The sequence below is a fragment of the Macaca nemestrina genome, chromosome 11, assembly GCF_043159975.1.
Source record: "Macaca nemestrina isolate mMacNem1 chromosome 11, mMacNem.hap1, whole genome shotgun sequence".
Classification (NCBI taxonomy): Eukaryota; Metazoa; Chordata; class Mammalia; order Primates; family Cercopithecidae; genus Macaca; species Macaca nemestrina.
Window position 1 is genome coordinate 79,435,761 of NC_092135.1, and position 20,045 is coordinate 79,455,805.

The 20,045-nt window shown below is 36.9% G+C and overlaps 2 protein-coding genes across 4 annotated transcripts in view; one reads left to right on the plus strand and one right to left on the minus strand.

The window, feature by feature from the left end:
* The window catches only part of LOC105499538 (integrin subunit alpha 4), an 80,425-nt gene extending 66,503 nt beyond the window's left edge, over positions 1–13,922 (plus strand). The window contains exons 22-28 of the mRNA XM_011772137.3: positions 1,879–1,969; positions 4,092–4,199; positions 5,068–5,193; positions 6,196–6,315; positions 9,306–9,404; positions 9,856–9,975; positions 10,490–13,922. Coding sequence (XP_011770439.2) covers positions 1,879–1,969; positions 4,092–4,199; positions 5,068–5,193; positions 6,196–6,315; positions 9,306–9,404; positions 9,856–9,975; positions 10,490–10,585 — 760 coding nt within the window. The 3' untranslated portion in view covers positions 10,586–13,922. The remainder of the gene's footprint in view (positions 1–1,878; positions 1,970–4,091; positions 4,200–5,067; positions 5,194–6,195; positions 6,316–9,305; positions 9,405–9,855; positions 9,976–10,489) is intronic.
* LOC105499537 (CERK like autophagy regulator) overlaps positions 4,319–20,045 on the minus strand; it is a 130,188-nt gene continuing 114,461 nt past the window's right edge. The window contains exons 11-14 of one of the 3 annotated variants that reach the window (XM_011772134.3): positions 19,920–20,016; positions 14,325–14,497; positions 13,424–13,491; positions 4,319–4,754 (exon numbers count right to left, since the gene is read on the minus strand). In XM_011772134.3, coding sequence (XP_011770436.2) covers positions 4,741–4,754; positions 13,424–13,491; positions 14,325–14,497; positions 19,920–20,016 — 352 coding nt within the window. In that variant the 3' untranslated portion in view covers positions 4,319–4,740. Of the gene's footprint in view, positions 4,755–10,700; positions 13,492–14,324; positions 14,498–16,481; positions 16,576–19,919; positions 20,017–20,045 lie in introns of those variants that run through there. The other 2 variants (XM_011772136.2, XM_011772135.3) reach the window with 2 other exon arrangements.

Below are 20,045 nucleotides of genomic sequence, written 5' to 3' on the forward strand. Positions count from 1 at the left end.
TTACCTCGTTTTTATAGTCCCTTACTTAGCTGTCCATTATAATAATGCACTCTATAATCATCACTGATACTACATCAAACTAGTACCCTGTTGGAGGAGATTTCTTACTGGGAGAGCCCCAATAAGCTAGCAAGGCCACACTGACCCTTTCAGTTGTGCACTGTGTAATCCTAATCAGGAATTAGAAAGTGTGCAGTTTGCATAATCATACTCAATGCCCATGTCAAATGTGAAGTTCAGAGAAGTGTGAACTTAGCCAAATCACTATTTTGCAGACCCGTATCTACACATGTGGCAAATGGATTGCGATGTGAGAGATCTGGTTGCAAGGTGTCCCTTGTCCACTTTTTATACCTATGGGATCACCAGATTCCTCAACTACAGCCCAAGTACCAGAATTCATTGCTTCCTCGTGATTTTAATGATTGAATGGACCCCCCTCTCATCCAAGAAGGAGATGTGTAGAGAAAGAATTAAAGGGGGCTTACGGAAACCTTCAGTAATTATACTGGAACTTATTCATGCTGTTAGTCCTTAGAACTACATTTTTATACAGAAGACATGAGTTACAGAACAAATAGACAGATGAGCCTTTCCTGTTGCTCTAAATCTAAACTGTCCCCCAATCATTTTATCCATTTAGAAAGGTGATATACAGTCATGTAAATGTAAAATGTCAGTGTCTGATGGAATTGAGTATCAAGTTTGAGATAAAGCAAACAGGCGAAAAAAGGCCATTCACAGCAGAGTAAGACCTAGAGAATCACGAGTAAGCAAATAAAAAGTTCACTGCATGTTTCCTGGTTTTCAGTGTTGATCTTGTCACTCCTCCTGGCTCATGATGAGTGTCTTCCTATTTTTCTGTTATTCACATCTCATTATTTTGAATAAGGAATGTTCACCTGTTAAACTGCCTAAATCTATGCTGATTCCTTTCCTGTTTCATGGGTTTCTAATTTGGGATTACCTAATATTAGCTGCCAAATGTGAGCACCTTATGGAGTAGAGGTCTCCCTAGAAACATATTTCTTAAAGTTTATTGCAGATAAAAATGTTGAATCACAGGCCTTTAAAAGAGAGTGACAGCCTTGTATTGTAACAAAAAATTTATCATACTTAATAATGTTAGACTTGTTCCCCAGATTTGGGGTTCATTATAAGTAGCCAGCAGGGATCATGAGATGGGAAGAAATAACTCAAAAATGGGTAACAGAAATTGAGGTATGAGAACCTTAGGAAAAAGCTAAGAAGTTATCCCACATTTGCCAAATTTACATAAACCACTTAAGGGCTGAAAGAGCAGGAATGGTCAGTAGAATGAGCAAGGTGTAGTGTTGTGGAAAGCAAGAAAAGAATATCAGTGAGGACAGATACTGTCACCTAGGTCAGAGAACATGGCCTTCTTTTTCTTTTTCTTTCTTTTTTTTTTTTTTTGAGATAGAGTCTCACTCTATTGCCCATGCTGAAGGGCAGTGGTGTGACCTCAGCTCACTGCAACCTCCGCTTCTCGGGTTCAAGCGATTCTGCTGCCTCAGCCTCCCGAGTAGCTGGGACTACAGGCATGCACCACCACGCCCAGCTAAGTTTTTTTGTATTTTTAGTAGAGATGGGGTTTCGTCATGTTGGCCAGACTGCCCCCAAACTCCTGACCTCAGGTGATGAGCCCACCTTGGCATCCCAAAGTGCTGGGATTACAGTCATGAGCGACCATGCCCGGCCACAATTTAATTTCTTTTTAAATAAAATGTATATATGACCACAAAACCAAAAGTATTCCATGGTGACTTTTAAATATGCTATAATCCAGTCTATAGAAAGACTCTTTATAATATGTTATCAAATAAGATAGTTAATTAAATTTGAATTTGTTTCTACCAGGTTTGTAAACCCAACTTCATTTGTGTATGGATCAAATGATGAAAATGAGCCTGAAATGTGCATGGTGGAGAAAATGAACTTAACTTTCCATGTAAGAAAAGTTAATTGTGTTGATATTTGTAACAACCTAAAAGGCTATCACTGACGCATTGCTCCAAGCGACATTGTACACCTGTGATATCCCTCAGCCTCTGTAGACCACGGCTGGCTGGAATGGGGCTGCAGCAGTGGTACTCCTGCCTCTCAGACCCCTACTGCTTTCCTTCCACTTGTCTTGTCTCTGGTATTCAAGCCCATGTCTCCTTACAGGACAGGTGAGAAACAGCATGCAGGAACAGAGAGAATGCCTTGAAACAGGCAAAGTTATGGGGTGAGATGAATTTGCTAGAGACGCACACAGAAAGCAGGACAGGCCAAGGGAAGGCATCTTTGGGTGCAAATCAGTGAAATTTCTTCTTGGTTCAAGCTTATAAAAACCTCAACACTACAAAGTAAAGGAGGCTTTTACCTCCCATCTCCATTTAAGATCACATTGGTCGGCCTTTCAAGCCATAAGTTTACGACCTGTGACAAGCGCTTTATCAATTATTAAGTAACCTTTTAAAGTAAAGAGTACTATCATAATTCAGAAGTATTCGGAGACTGATGTAAACCTAAGTTAAAAACATTTTTGCTGTCAAACTGATATTTTTGTTGTATCAAAGATATTGGTGATTAGTAATTTCCAAAAAAGAATTCTTTGAACCAAAAGCACTGTCCAAGCATTCTTATAATCTATATATGCGAGTAAATCTTGGATTAGGTATAATATTTTGTAAGACAATGCTTTTCAAAATGTGTATTAGAATCATTTGGGGTACCTATCCAAAATGCAAATTCCTGGGCCCTGCCCCAGATCTGTGGAAAAAGAATGACCTTGAAATCCTGTTGACTCTATGTATATTCCAATTTTTGTTATACTAGTTGATACTAATGTTGAAAAATTTTAGTCCTCCTCCACTTTGAAGTCCTATGAAATGCTCTTTAAAACCCAATGGGAGTTTGTGCTTTGATAAACTAAAACAGAAACCAAACTGTACTCTAGATGATTTATTAATTTACAATTAATAGTTAAGTATTTGCTACTAAATTTATAATGTAGTGACTGGGACTAGAGAAACTTGTGGTATATAGGATTTCTGTGTCTAGCCAACTATGTAGATATTCTTAGAGGTTTAATTGTTGTTAGGCAAACAGAGATGTTTGTGATTTAGATTGATATTTAATGGCATCGAGAAGACCTTGTCTGTAGTACTGGGCACTGCTAGGTATCTGTTGCTGACATTTCCTTCTGCAACTGCCCTGTTCTTTTATGGATTAGCAATTACCACCTGTTCCCAATCTGGAGACACTTTCTTCATCTTTGTCACGTGTTCATAAAATGACTGCAGGTCTGCAGGTCATTTTTTAATCGAGGTGTTGGGATGCATCTCTTTCTGACTTACTGTATTGGTTTTATAGTTAAGCTGCCAGTTCGGTAGGCTATATTTTGGCCCCATTTCCCTTTTCAGGAATCTTCAATCCCCAGATTTATCATCCTGTTATGCATTTTTTGACAAGTATTGTTAAAAACCTGTTGTGCTTTCTCAAAACACAACAACATACTTTTTTCTGAATGCATCAGCATATAGATCCTGAATAAAAATACATTTTTATTCACTTTCTCCTGCTGATTATCCTCTCAGCACAGAATGCTTTTGCAATAACATCACAGGATTTAGAATTACAATATCTGAGTTTTGGTCATAACTCTTGTCATTTTTTAACTTTTGTCTTGGGAACTCTAAGAACATCTGTTAGCATTTCCCTTAGCTGGTGAATACCAGAATGTTGGCCCACCTCATGAGAACCAAATATTTTTAAAATATGTAATGTAACATACAAATATATATTGTTTGTCTCCTAAGACTGTTTCTCCAATAAACCATCAGCCTGTACTTTTTGTTTTCAACAATACCAAAACTAGAAGGTTAGATATAATGACTCATTCAAAATTAGCAAACTTTAAAAATTCTGACTATGGATATCTTGTCTCCCTTTTTTGTGCAGCTGCCAACTATAAACCTCCACCACTATAAATGTTGCATGGAATATATGGGATCACCTCAAAGTTCATTGATATCTGCACTTACATTTATAGAAAACATTTGTTAAAAATTTTTCCTTCTTACCAGGTTATCAACACTGGCAATAGCATGGCTCCTAATGTTAGTGTGGAAATAATGGTACCAAATTCTTTCAGCCCCCAAACTGATAAGCTGTTCAACATTTTGGATGTCCAGGTAAAAATGTATTTCTTCCACCTGACCTTTATTGTGTGTCTTAAATACTAAAATAAATGCAAACCAATCCTTTATTCAAGTAATAATGCGAAAATGGATAACTGTTTTCAGTCACACTGTAAGCTATGAATTCACCATGCATTTATTGAGTTATGCTTTCAATATTATATATTTCATTACAGCTATAGATTTACAGTGCAACTTTTACATTCGATTTAAATAACAGAACCATATTCTACCATCTCCATTGAATAATTATTTTAAGATACATTTTTGTGTGATATGGACCTACGGAAGTAACTTGATTGGTAGACTTCTTCATAGCACTTGAAACTACTGTGCAAATATGAGGATTATAGCCTTTTTTGAAGGAAGCACTATTCAAACCACTTCTTAAGAACCAATATTCTTTCATTGATGGTTCCATCAGAATTGTTTTGAGCTTGCCAGGTTGAAGACAGAAGTCAACAAATCTAAATACGTTTGAGGTCTGATTTTAAAATCCTACTTAAATTCCGGATTCAGAGAGAAGAGTATGGTGTTATATTGTTTCCCCTATAAAGGAAAAGAAATATTTAATATTTATGCTAATGTTCCAATATCAATTTTTACATTTCTGCAAGGTTTAAGGCCATGTTATCAGCTTAGAACCTATATCCAACCTTCTATAATTCAGCTGGGTTTTTGTGTTTCTGCCACAGACATTTAGTCACTCCCAAATCTGTCAAAAAAAAAAAATTCTACAATTTCAAAGGTACTTGATATATTTTAGCAAAGATAAGCTACTGGAACTTTTAAAACCATGTTGCTTTTTGCTGTTTTTTCCAATGATGAAAGATAAGATTTCTCTTCCTTTCTATCTTCATAGACTACTACTGGAGAATGCCACTTTGAAAATTATCAAAGAGTATGTGCATTAGAGCAGCAAAAGAGTGCAATGCACACCTTGAAAGGCATGTTCCAGTTCTTGTCCAAGACTGATAAGAGGCTATTGGTAAGTTTCCATTTTTCAGGTTGTAGTTGCTGCTTTCCAACAGAGAAGTGAAACACTTAAAATCAAGTCAATGGGTTTGAGCTGTCACTTCAATAAAAGAGAAGCCAAGTTTAGGTAGTATTCTTGCATGGAAGGAACAAGCACGGTTGGAGAGTTGAGAAAGACCTAGGGTCTATCCCATATATAAATATGTTAGCTGGGCATGGTGGCTCATGCCTGTAAGCACTTTGGGAGGCCAAGGTGAGCAGATCACAAGGTCAGGAGTTTGAGACCAGCCTGGACAACAGAGTGAAACCCCGTCTCTACTAAAAATACAAAAATCAGCCAGGTGTGGTGGCAGGTGCCTGTAATCCCAGCTACGTGGGAGGCTGAGGCAGGAGAATTGCTTGAATCCGGGAGGTGGAGGTTGCAGTGAGCCAAGATCATGCCACTGCACTCCAGCCTGGGCGACAGAGCAAGACTCCATGTCAAAAAGAAAAAAAAAAGTTATACAGTTTCATTTTTTTATCTAACAAATGTCCACTATTTACCAACAAAACATTGTTCCAAACCCTTCAGGACACCAGGATGTTGTCTTCACCTGGGCAGCCTTTGTGGCATGGGTTAATTTTCATTCTTTTCAGCTTAGTGAATGTATGAAAAGAAACTGGAGAAGCCATCACCTTGAAATGATCCACGTTTTACAACAAACATAGAATATGTAACTTAGCAAGACTCTGATTAGAACATTTTTTAAAAAAATTCTGTCCCAGAAGATTGTTAATACAAATAGGAACATATGCTCTACTTTAAATACTTTATTATAATTTAGAAAATAAGTATTCATGTCTTGTTTAAAGATAATTTAAATGCCACTGAGGAAAGCAGATGTTAAATTTCATATTTATGGAAAGATGATTTTCAAAATGCCATTAGAGTATATATTAAATTATATATAAAATATTTTTAAAATATTTTCCAGTGTTGAAAATTTTAATGTATCACTTTTATATTCCTTTCAAGTACTGCATAAAAGCTGATCCACATTGTTTAAATTTCCTATGTAATTTCGGGAAAATGGAAAGTGGAAAAGAAGCCAGTGTTCATATCCAGTTGGAAGGCCGACCATCCATTTTAGAAATGGTAAGTCTAGGCCGGGCACGGTGGCTCAAGCCTGTAATCCCAGCACTTTGGGAGGCCGAGACGGGCGGATCACGAGGTCAGGAGATCGAGACCATCCTGGCTAACACGGTGAAACCCCGTCTCTACTAAAAATACAAGAAAATTAGCCGGGCAGGGTGGCGGGCGCCTGTAGTCCCAGCTACTCGGGAGGCTGAGGCAGGAGAATGGTGTGAGCCCAGGAGGCGGAGCTTGCAGTGAGCCGAGATCACGCCACTGCACTCCAGCCTGGGGCACAGAGCAAGACTCCGTCTCAAAAAAAAAAAAAAAAGAAATGGTAAGTCTAAAACATATTGACAACTTGGTGGCTAAGTTTACATACAATCTATAAATTCAGTCATATAGGCAGGATAGTATGAAGGCATTCAACAAATAAAATTTTAGAGTAAAACTCTAAAACTATATTTCTGTCACTTCAACTAAGTGAAATGGCTTTAGAAATTAACAGGTAATAAAGGCTAAAATAGGCCAGGCATAGTGGCTCAATCCTGTAATTCCAGCACTTTGGGAGGCCAAGGCAGGAGGATCACTGGAGGCTACGAGTTCAAGACCAGTTGTATTCCTAGGTAGATGTGTGGTGTTATTTCTGGGGTCTCTGTTCTGTTCCATTGGTCTGTATATCTGTTTTGGTTAGCCTTGTAGTATAGTTTGAAGTCAGGTAGCATGATGCCTCCAGCTTTCTTTTTGCTTAGGATTGTCTTGGCTATATGGGTTCTTTTATGGTTCCTTATGAAATTTAAAGTAGTTTTTTCTAATTCCGTAAAGAAAGTCAGTGGTAGCTTGATGGGAGTAGCCTTGAATCTATAAATTACTTTGGGCAGTATGGCCATTTTCATGATATTGATTCTTCCTATCCATGAGCATAGAATATTTTTTCCATTGGTTTGTGTCCTATTTCCTTCAGCAGTGGTTTGTAGTGCTCCTTGAAGAGGTCCTTCACATCCCTTGAAAGTTGGATTCCTAGGTATTTTATTCTCTTTGTAGCAAATGGGAATTCACTCATGATTTGGCTGTCTGCTTGTCTATTGTTGGCATATAGAAATGCTTGTGATTTTTGCACATTGATTTTTGTATCCTAAGACTTTGCCAAAGTTGCTTTTCAGCTTAAGTAGTTTTTGGGCTGAGACCATGGAGTTTTCTAGATATACAATCATATCACCTGCAAACAATTTGACTTCCTCTCTATTTGAATACCCTTTGTGCTTTCTTTTTTTGTTTCTTTTCTGAGATGGAGTCTCGCTCTGTCCCCCTGGCTGGAGTGCAGTGGCGCGATCTCGGCTCACTGCAAGCTCCGCCTCCCGTGTTCCTGCCATTCTCCTGCCTCAGCCTCCCAAGTAGCTGGGACTACAGGTGCCCGCCACCGTGCCCAGCTAATTTTTTGTATTTTTAGTAGAGACGGGGTTTCACCGTGGTCTCGAACTCCTGACCTTGTGATCCGCCCGTCTCGGCCTCCCAAAGTGCTGGGATTACAGGCGTGAGCCACCGCACCCGGCCTTTTGTGCTTTCTCTTGCCTTATTGCCCTGGCCAGAACTTCCAATACTATGTTGAATAGGAATGGTGTGAAGGCATCCTTGTGTTGTGCCGGTTTTTGAAGGGAATGCTTCCAGTTTTTGCCTATTCAGTATGATATTGGCTATGGGTTTGTCGTAAGTAGTTCTTATGGAGATGTTCCATCAACACCTAGTTTATTGAGGGTTTTTAGCATGAAGGGATGATGAATTTTATTGAAGGCCTTTTATTTTTAAAATATAGCTAAGAAGAAAAACTAAGGCTTTCATAAAATCAAATAAAAACATCAACAAAAACATACTTAAATATATTTTGGACTTCTTCCTACAAAGGAACATGTATATTTATGAGTAGTTTGAGATGAAACTAGTTTTATGTGGAGTTCTGTTTTTCAGCTTTCTCATCTGTTCAATATGGATAAATGAGATTATTTTTATAAGCACTTAGTTCATGGAACATAGGAAGCCAAAGGAAATGGCAGCTGTTTTGTTCAAGTGGAATTTTTGAAATTGTCAAACAGTGCTTAAGATACAGTAGACAGGCAAAGAAGAAATATCCATTTTAGTTTCAACTGTGCAAAAAGCAAAGTCATTGGACCATCAGCAAGTCATTTAACCTTTTGCAGTTTGCCTTCTCTTTTCCTCTAGGTCTAGGTTTCCCATCAGCAGCCATAATTGGCATTTTGAACCAGATGTTTTTGGGGGCTGTCCTGTGCACTGTAGGATATTTAGTAGCATCCTCAGCCTCTACACACTCACTGCTGGTAGTACCACCTCCCACGTTCTGACACTTAACAATTTCTTCAGACATTCCTGACTGTCCCTTAGGATTTCATCACCTCCCTGCTGAGAACCACTGCTCTAGATCTGTATGAAGCTTGTCATTTTTGGCTCTAAAATGTTAAATAACATTTACACAGTAGTTTTAAAGGTCATATCCCTCTTTAAGAATCTGACTAAATATATTCTCATCTCCCTCAGCAAATGCCCACATCTCCTAAAGATTCTTAGAACTCGTAAAGCCCATCTACACGTCCCCAGGCTTCATGGATTCTGCATTATAAAATCCCTGCTTTAGATAATAAAGTTCTGAGTTCATCCACTGATTTTATATTTGAATTCTATAATTTAGAAAAAAATAAAAAGCCCAAATAAGATAGATGCAATATGCGGTGGCAGGGTGGAGAACATTGGTAAATGGTAACTTACCTCTTGCTGTAGTCTAATCAAAGGATTTCAGTAAGATTATACTATATACATTAATACCAAGACCACACTTTGGGAACCAAAGGAAGCACTGCAGTTAATTTTAAGTGGTGAAGTAAATTGGGGAAGGTAAATTGTGGAAACCTCTAGATAGAAGGTAAAGATCCTGACAAATTATTTCTATTAATATGTCTTCAGGAAACAAACCAGGCTATGGTGATCTTTCTTTTATTACACAGGATGAGACTTCAGCACTCAAATTTGAAATAAGAGCAACAAGTTTTCCAGAGCCAAATTCAAGAGTTATTGAACTAAACAAGGATGAGAATGTTGCACATGTAAGATTACCTTCTTAACTGCTGCATTAAAATTATAGGAAAACACATTTCAAGGGTGTCTATAATTACTTCCTTTTGAGTAACTGAGTTGGGAAAGTAGAGTGTGACCAGCTCATAGAGGGTCCTCAATACTTGGTTGAGAGTTGGCATTTTCCACAACTGGCAGGAGGGAACAACACAGCAGTTCTTTTAGAGAGGTGAATTGGGCAGCAGTGAGAATTGGATAGATTGGAGGAAAAGTCATGGATAGAGCCCATTACACTCACTGTTTCTGCTAAACAGTTACCAGTGTTTCCTGCAATTATATTAGAACCAGCAAGAAAACAGGGTGGGTACTTCTAAATACTATTGGGGATTATGGCAGGGCTTTAAAGGAAATATAAGCAACTTTTTAAACTGTTTCTTTTTTTCTTTTTTGCTTTTTGGGTTTTACTTTTCTTAATTCACATAGGTTCTCCTGGAAGGACTACATCATCAAAGACCCAAACGTTATTTCACCATAGTGATTATTTCAAGTAGCTTGCTACTTGGACTTATTGTACTTCTGTTGATCTCATATGTTATGTGGAAGGTAAGCATTTAACAATTACCAACATTAACCTACTAACAATTACCAACATTAAACTACTCAAAATGACATTTTCTCAAAGCCTATTTGACTTCCAAGTTATTTAGATTTAAATATTTCACTATTTTAATGTTAACTTTTTATGTTGCTCAGTACTGATCTCACATTTCTCTTAACACCAAAGTCCTTCTAGAAAAATATGCCTTCTTAATTTGTTTTGAAAGATGTTCCTTTTAAAAAATCATTTGGAAAAGATTGCAAATTATACTGAATGTCAATTTTGAAGAGAATGTGGCATGTCTCACTGAGAATTTCTGCATTAAAAACAAAAATGTTTCTTTAACCCAGTATGTCCCCACTAATTTTTACTGATTACCTCTGTTAAACCTTTATGATTGATGTTACAAAGGATGCAGTTTAAGAAATATTGGTGTTAACTGCTTAGTTATTAGAAATGAGTATAGTAGATAAGAGTGTTTATAACTATACACTAGTGATTTTGTAATGCTATTTTCAGGCCGGCTTCTTTAAAAGACAATACAAATCTATCCTACAAGAAGAAAACAGAAGAGACAGTTGGAGTTACATCAACAGTAAAAGCAATGATGATTAAGGACTTCTTTCAAATTGAGAGAATGGAAAACAGACTCAGGTTGTAGTAAAGAAATTTAAGACACTGTTTACAAGAAAAAATGAATTTTGTTCGGACTTCTTTTACTCATGATCTCGTGACATATTATGTCTTCATGCAAAGAGAAAACCTCAGCAGTGATTACTCTTTGAGAAAGAAGAACTGCAAAGGTAATAATACAGCCGAAGATAATCTCTCAGCTTTTAAATGGGTAGAGAAACACTAAAGCATTCAATTTATTCAAGAAAAGTAAATCCTTGAAAATATCTTGAAATGAAAGTATAACTGAGTTAAATCATACTGGAGAAGTCTTAGACTTGAAATACTACTTACCATATGTGCTTGCCTCGGTAAAACGAACCCCGCTGGGTAGGCAGAGGTTCATTTCAAATACATCTTTGAGACTTGTTCAAAATATGTTCTTTAAAAATATAATTTTTTAGAGAGCTATTCCCAAATTTTCTAATGAGTGGAAGTGGACCATTATCACTTTAAAGCCCTTTATTTATAATACATTTCCTATGGGTTTTGTTTTTTTAGCAGACTATGAATATTATAGGCCTAATGGGCAAACTTCAGACTGAACATGTACACTGGTTTGAGCTTAATGAAATGACTTCTGGATAATTATTTTTATACAGCTATGGATTTCCCCATCTTTCTGTATATATACATGTGTTTAGGTATATATTTACACACCTTTATCAAGCATACCCAGGAGTAAATAGTTAAGAACCATCTTCAAATCTTTTGTTATAAAATATTCGAATTTATATTCTGAAACAAAAGATCATGTGAGTGTTGCACTTTAGCTCATATACACTGATTTTAAAAATATGGAAACCATACCTCACTAATAACTTTAAAATCAAAGCTGTGCAAAGACTAGGGGGCCTATACTTCATATGTATCATGTACTATGTAAATATTGACTATCACACAAATATTTGCTTGGATGCAATTCTTTGTTAATCTTTACAAATGTAAGTGTTCCTTTGCATGGAAATGAAGAAACAAAATTCATAAATTTAGCTGAAAGATACTGATTCAGTTTGTATACAGTGAATATAAAATTTTCATGAAATGTTAAGTGACAGCTAAAATATTTTTATAGTTTGTTCATATTATATGAGGTTCTATTTTAAATGAAATAACTTTCTGGACTTTAATATCTTTAAATACCTTTTTATTTGCAAATACAATCATTTTTGTAATATTTATTTTATGCTTATGATAGATAATTGCAGAATATAATTTTACCCGATTCTGTCTTCATAAGAGAGCTATGGCTGAATTTTGAACATCCATTACAGGAAGTGATCAAATTAGAGGGCAATTTGGAAAAACAATTCTGGAAAAGATTTCTTTATATGAAGTCCCTGCCACTAGCCAGTCATCCTAATTGATGAAAGTTATCTGTTCACAGGCCTGCAGTGATGGTGAGGAATGTTCTGAGATTTGTAAAGGCATTTGAGTAGTGAAACACAAGCACAAAACCTCCTGAACCCAGAGTGTGTATACACAGGAATAAATTTTTATGTTTTTTTTTTTTTTTTTTGAGACGGAGTCTCGCTCTGCCGCCCAGGCTGGAGTGCAGTGGCCGGATCTCAGCTCACTGCAAGCTCCGCCTCCCGGGTTTACGCCATTCTCCTGCCTCAGCCTCCCGAGTAGCTGGGACTACAGGCGCCTGCCACCTCGCCCGGCTAGTTTTTTGTACTTTTTAGTAGAGACGGGGTTTCACCGTGTTAGCCAGGATGGTCTCGATCTCCTGACCTCGTGATCCGCCCGGCCTACTTTTATGTATTTTTAAAAAACTTTGTATCGTTATAAAAAGTCTAGTCGTTCTTTCAGAAGACTATCTAGGATCATAGATGAAAAATGTAAGCCCCGATTTAGAAGTGTCTTCTCCAGGATGGTCGCTAAGGAAATTTAAATTTGGTTCTTTCCTACTCAGAAACAACTATATATTTCAGGTTATTTGAGCACAGTAAAAGCAGAGTACTATGATTGTCCAACACAGGCCTCTCAGATACAAGAGGAACACAATTACATATGGGGCTAGATTTTGCCCAGTTCAAAATAATATTTGTTATCAACTTTGTTACCTGTACGATGAATTTTAAAACCCTACCACTTTAAGAAGACAGGGATGGGTTATTCTTTTTTGGCAAACTATGTGATTTTGAAATTTAACTGCTCTGTATTAGGGAGCAGTAAAATCAAGGTAGACTTATGAAATCTGTTTTATGTTTATACCAGAATATAGGAAATTTAACATAATCCTGAAAAATAAAAGAATCCAAATTATTTAGGTTAAATATTGATGTATTATGATGGTTGCAAAGTTTTCTGTGTGTCCAACAAACACATTGTAAAAACCAGAATTTGAATCGGTATTTCATCTTGACTTTTAAAGCCCTAGAGACTAATTGTTAGTAACATCAAAAATAGCAATTTATATTAGAATATCTGTTTAAAAAACAGGCATCCCCAACTGGCCACACAGTGGAAAGTTAACGCAATGGAGCATTACTGAGTTTCTCCTCCTCTCAGATCAGCAGCAGCATTAGATTCTCACAGAAGTACGAACCCTATTGTGAACTGGTATGTGAGGGATTTAGGGTGCCATATTCCTTATGAGACTCTAATGCCTGATGATCTGAGTTGGAACGGTTTCATCCTGAAACCATTCCCCCATCTATGGAAAAATTGTCTTCCATGAAACTGGTCCCCAAAAGGGTGGGGACCACAGGTTTAAAGCATGGCCATATTTCTTTATATTAAAATTCTAGTTTGTACATTTCTTTTAGAAACAATTACTTGTTACTTTGGAATCATTTATTTCTTCCATGCTTCCTCCATAAAGACTGATAAGTCTTGGATGCAATCTATAAAGAAAACACATGTATAATTCGTTATTTCATCAACATATTTTGTTATTTTTCACACATACACCTAATAAGTATGGTACACAATGCCAAATACAAATTCATAACATAGCATTCACAAGAGCTGTCATGTAGAAAACACAGCTATAATCTAGAAAACTGAGGTCTGAAAAATCATCAACAACAGTAATAACTGACTTCCTTGAGTGTCTAATGTTCTCCATTGCCTTTTTAAAATAGTCATGCCTCTAGAACACCCATGTCTAGTGGGCACCCCTGCATGCTGCTTCTAACCACTGAGTGTCACAATGCCTACCAAGGATGAGTTTGTAGGTTCCTAAACCTGTTTCTACCAGTTGCTATGTAAAATTGTTCCGAAGGGAAGTTGAATGCTTTGTAAAGGCCTAATAAAAGCAAATTGCTGAACAAAACGTGTTACAGTAATTATGAGTGAGAGGAAACTAAGATGGAAAGATTAAAATCTAACACTTGACTACTCAGATGGCTCCACTAAAAGGTTTAAGATCTTGATCCATTTTTAAAAATCCAAAATGGAAGTTGTAGACATTATCTGTAGTTTCTGCACAACAATAAATTAGACAGGCAATGTAGACATGCATAACCACGCTCTACGAAACAGTTGGTGAATAACTGTAAGGTTACTTTTTTTTTGTTGAAATTTCTGCATGTCTCTTCATGCTTCCCTGATTTACTGATTTTTTAAAAACTAACCGACTGCCTGCTTTGATAATTCAGAGAAGAGAGCTTTCATTGTACCATTAGATTTACGTTTACTGGTTGACATATAAAGCGGTGAAATAATTAAGACTTACCTAATATGGACCTCTGATGCAACTTCCATTAAATCACCATCTACATTCCAAGGGAAACAATTTTCTGAAGCAGTTTCATCCTCTTCCTCCTCTGGATCATATACACCAGTATTATTCCTTGGATGAACTTTTACTTCCTCAACAGTGTAAGTCTCAACAAATGGAAAATTGAACTAAAAATAAATACAAATAATCATTATACTTGGTTTATCTCTAGCTACTAACACAAAGTTCACTGTGCCCTCTCTCACAAGTAAATATCAACATGTATGCTGACATTTTAATAGCTTTGAGACTATGAGCAGGGATCTCCAATTTTTTTTTGGAAGAAGGAATCTCTTATCCAAAGCCTTCTGGGTTTAGATCTAGCACCTAGAAATATTGTTTTATGACAAATAGTACATATCTGTGAGAAGTTGCATACAATAATGATACTGTAGATTTTTCAATTAAAGATAATATTTAATGCTGGCCTGTAGATACAGAAGACATATAATCCATTGAGTTTATCAACTTGTCAATTAGTTTAGCTGACATAAAGCAAACTAGTGCAAGTTTCACACTTGGAATGTAATTTGGAAGAACTCAGGTCTAAACCTCTGAAGATAAAATGGGATGTATGTCTTCTTTTAAAAGAGGAAGCCAATTAAATATGGATTTTAACAGGTGTTTGCTTGCCCCATTCCCACTTTAACAATGGACATGAGCTGCAAGATCACTGTTTACTTACCACTATAGAATGGTGCAAGGTAAACTTCTACTTGCGTTTTTTTCTTGTTTGCCTAAGGAAACTATACTGAAAAAGCACTATGTATTTTCTGAAATAATTAAGAAAATATAGCCAAGTAACTTTAGCAGGAATGCAAAACTACTCATTTCAGTTTTCAGATAAATGATGAGATATATTCCTAATTAAACACCATCTACATAGTTTTTCCTCTTTTCCACATATAAACCTCAATGCAACACATAGTTTTAAAAGTTGACAGAAAACTAATATTTTCCCCAACACCCATATTTTACATATGTAGATACCAAAGTCCAGCTGACTTTCTGGTTTATACTATAAACACAGTTAAACAGTACATGATATGGCATCAGCTGCTGTGACTGAGGTTCAGAACTAGAGGGCCCCAAGCAAAACTGTTTGACAGTAACTGCATTAGATCTCCCACCTTGGGTATAAAGCCTTGGCTACATGCCTCATCCTTGTAGAATTATCTACATAATCAATCATGTTCGTGTGTGTTAAATGAATTATCAACAACTGCCTATTATGGGCTAAATTACATTTCCCTCCCCCATCCCAACTATGTTCAAGTCCTAACCCATGGTGCCTGTGAATGTCACCTGTTTAGAAGTAGGGTCTTTGCAGGTAGAATCAACTTAAGATGAGGTCATTAGGGTGAGCCCTAATCCAATATGCTTGATGTCTTTATGAGAGAAGAATGCCAAGGATGGCAGAGTCAGAGACTGGAGTGATGCAGCTGTAAGCCAAGGAATGCCAAGAATTGACAGCCACCACCAGTAAGTCTATTATCTTAAATCAGCAGTTATCATGTGCACACCTCACAAAATGAAGATCTAGCCATCCTTCAAATGCTTTAACTGTGAAGCCACAGACATTGTTAAAGTGGGACTTTAGGGAGCCAAGAGCTTAGTATCCTGTGTGAGGGTATGTTTGGGGCATGGGGAGGAGAAGTGAGCAGTTACAATTGTGATACACAAAAGTGCCATGATGGTGCAAGCGTGGAGTTCAATGCAGGAAACAAGAGGAGGCAAACAGTCTATGGATGTTGGGAAAGCTTCCCATTTGAATTGAGCCTTAAAGAACACAGAATATTTAGCCTGGAGAAGAAAGTCTGGAGAGAGGAAGCATTTACAAAACTAGAGGCAAACGATGGTCAAGCAACTACACAGAATTCAGTGTGATTCCTAGGTGCTCAATCATGCCCATTGGACCTCACATTCCTGTATTGAAATTCTCGCCCTCTATACCTCAGAATGTAACTGTATTTGGAGATAAGATCTTTAAAGAGGTGATTAAGCTAAAATGATGTCTTCAGGCCCTCATCCAATACGATTGGTGTCCTTATAAGAGGAGGAAATTGGACATAGGAAAAGGCATTGGGGATGAACAGAGGAAAGACCACTCACTTGTGGGTTCAGTGAGACAGCAGCCGTGTGCCAACCAGAGAGGGAAGACTCGGGACAAACCAAACCTGCTGACATCGTCTTGCAGCTCTAGCTTCTAGAACCATGAAAGAAATACGTTGGTTTGTTTAAGCCATCTTTTCTATGGTATTTGTTATGGCAACCTTAGTCAATGAATAAAATGCCAAAACACTGGGAATGTGGTGGAGGGTGTAAATAAGAGATAGGGTTGCAACACAGGCAGGGACCTGGATACAAAGGCCGCGTATTCCAGACTGAGGAAATTCCATATTATTCTGACAACAAGAGTAAGGCACTGAAGAATTAAGCAGGAGAGATATCAAATGTGTGTCTTAGAAAAAAAGTTTCTCTAAAAGGACGTATGGAAGACAAGACCAGAGAACTTAAAGGTCAAAAGGAGGCTACTGTAAGCAAGAAAGGATTAAAGTTTGAATTAAGGTAAGGGAGAAATTTTAGAAACAATTTAAGAGGAGACCAACAGAACAAGTTAGGGAACTGGTAGTGAGGAATGAGGAAGAAGGAACAATCCAGGGTAACTTGGATGGGTAGAAAGTGGTGCCATTGACCCGCACAGAGCAACACAGAAGGAACAACTTTAGGGGAAATGATAAGGTCAGCTGTAGACATGTTGGCCTCCAGATGCCGGTGAGTTTCAGAACCTCTGTGGCATACAAGAAGACAGAGGTTCTGCAGATAAGATGAGATGACAGAACCCTTGGGAGTGTATGATGTTCAGATAGTTCAAAAGTGAGGGGCAATGAGGCCATCCAGGAGAGGGCATCCTAAGAAGACGAGAGCGCTGTAAACGAATCCTGGGGGAAGCACTCACATTTAAGGTTATAAACTCCCTACCAAAAATGGTCACAATGAAAGAGAAAAGTGTGGACAGTGAGAAGGGGGGCAAAGCAATAGGATGGAGCTGCAAGGACTTTGAAGTCCTTTGAAGTCCCTCTATCTAATTTTACATAGAGATGGGGAAGGAACAGGAGCCACTCTGCACATGGTGGTTTCAATCTGTTTTACAGTGTTATACAGTAACGCTCGCTTATTCAACCTGGTAAACATGGTTCAGAGAAGCAGATGTTACTCTCCTTAAACTGAATTGTCATATTTTCCTTCCTGAATACCAGCACTGCTACGAATTATGCAGTAGATATGATTTTTACATAGATCTGATTTTCATAATCTTACAAAATTTATATAAATTCACATTTTTAATGTCACCATGAAGGAAAGAGCCTAAATACACACACCTGTGTAGATAATTAACAGATCAAATTAACATTGCTTGAAAGCAGTCACCCTGGGAATCAATCTAATTATTCTTACTATATATACTATACAAAATATTTTAGAATTATTTGCAAAAAAAAAAAAATAGCATGGATTTTAATTTTTGAAAGTTGATAAATAAATCAGAGTTAAGGCCAGTGAATCACACACTGGCAACTGTTTCTTGTGTCAAAAGCAAGATATGCCTGGTAGAGTACATGAGAAAATATGATAAATCCTGCATAATATTATCTCTTTTAGAAGGCATCTTCCTATCGACACAGATTTGTATTATTTTCTGTATGTCTGTCTTTATGTGTAAGGCAACCACTGCTTTTAAAATCAGAAGAAAGGTATATTGATTAAAAAAAAAAAAGTTTACAAAACTTGCCTAAGAGATTTGCCCCATGGGCAATTTCAAAAGAGATCTTCCATAAGCAGTTTGTGCAACATACACCTCCCCAAAATAAGTACAGAACTTCTCAGGGTTACATTAATAGGTTAAGACGATTTAAGTTCTCAAATAGGGGTACATGAATGAGGTTAATAGTCACTTAACTTCTCATTTATGTAATAAAAAAGGATTTGGAAAAACTTCTACCAATGTAACGATACTTATCCTGAGGAACATGGAATTTTGAGTGCTTAAAATCATTTTCTTGTTTCTATTTTCTGACTTAAAAACAGCAATGAATATATAGTGCTTTGGGTTTTTTAAAAATTGATTTTAACGTTTAGAAATTTAGTAAAATGTGAAAATGCATACATTCCTTTGAAAAATCAGTAAGTCTCCATATTCCACCCAAACACATATATAAAGTTGTTACACAGGCTCACAACCTACATTATCTCTGCTGATCTACTTTGACATATAAGGAAGTGGGACTGTATCTAATTTTTTTATGATTTACATTCCTAAGCAGCCCACTTAGTTGTTCAATACATGAGGATCAAATAATGTTATAGACAGAAGATCAAACTTCATGAAGATGACCTAAGAAAGTCTGAAAATATAATGAGGCAAAAATAGAGAGACTTGCAATGGCTATGGTACATAAGCAAGGTTCAGCTGCCAGTCATTGGCTGGGTTTACTCTCCTCCTCCTCCTCCCATCTGTGCTCTCCCAACTATATCCAAGCACCATTTTATAACTTCAAGAATGTGTGGGCCGGGCGTGGTGGCTCACGCCTGTAATCCCAGCACTTTGGGAGGCCGAGGTGGGCAGATCACGAGGTCAGGACTTTCAAGACCAACCTGACCAACATGGTGAAACCCTGTCTCTACTAAAAATATAAAAATTAGCTGGGCGTGGTGGCGTGAGCCTGTAATCCCAGCTACTCAGGAGGCTGAGGCAGGAGAATCACTCGAACCCAGGAGCTGGAGGTTGCAGTGAGCCAAGATCACGCCATGGCACTCCAGCCTGGGCAACACAGTGAGGCTCTATCTCAAAAAAAAAACAAAAAGTGTGAAACTATAGGGTTTTACAACCATACCTATGTACTTGAAAGACTCACAATTTCAGAAATTCACATATTTCTAGGATCATTTTCCTAATAATCAGGTCAAAATATCTGCCAAAATAATATGGTTTGTAATACTGTTTCTTTTTAAAGCAAATGACTTAAGTGGAAATATATATCTTCACACATCCTCATTTTGAATGAATATTTATATAAAAGTCTCATATTTTTAAATACATATCTACAGATCTATTTCAATCAATGAGCATACGCAGATATGCAAACAAATGTCAGGAAGATCTAAAGATCATAACTTTAGAAAGTCTGCTGCCATAATATCAAGAAGGCTACACTCTCAAGTTTCACTTCTTTTCATTCTGAAGAACAGCCTGAGTATGTAATTTTATCTTTAATTTACTTCACATTGCAAGATAACACTACATTTCTTATTTTATCTTTGTGGTTATATATACATAACCACTAATTCATCATTCAAAAAAGGCCAATCTATATTAATACTGGTGGATGCTTTTCAAAATTTGGATGAAACAGATTGGAAAAAAAGTTTAATATATTCAGAAGAAAATAAAACCTTCTTATGAGGCAGGACTCGATGTCAACTCTTGTAGCATCTTCTTCTACATGATTAATAGCTTTACAAATAAGTAACAAAAAGAATTTAGTATACCTGATTTTTTACACTGGCATATCTTTTCAGGTGTTTTATAAATTCTGGCCGAGAAGTGTTTCGGGCAATTATAAGAGCCATACTTCCATTATTTAATCTGAAATTAAATATTTCTATTAGACATTA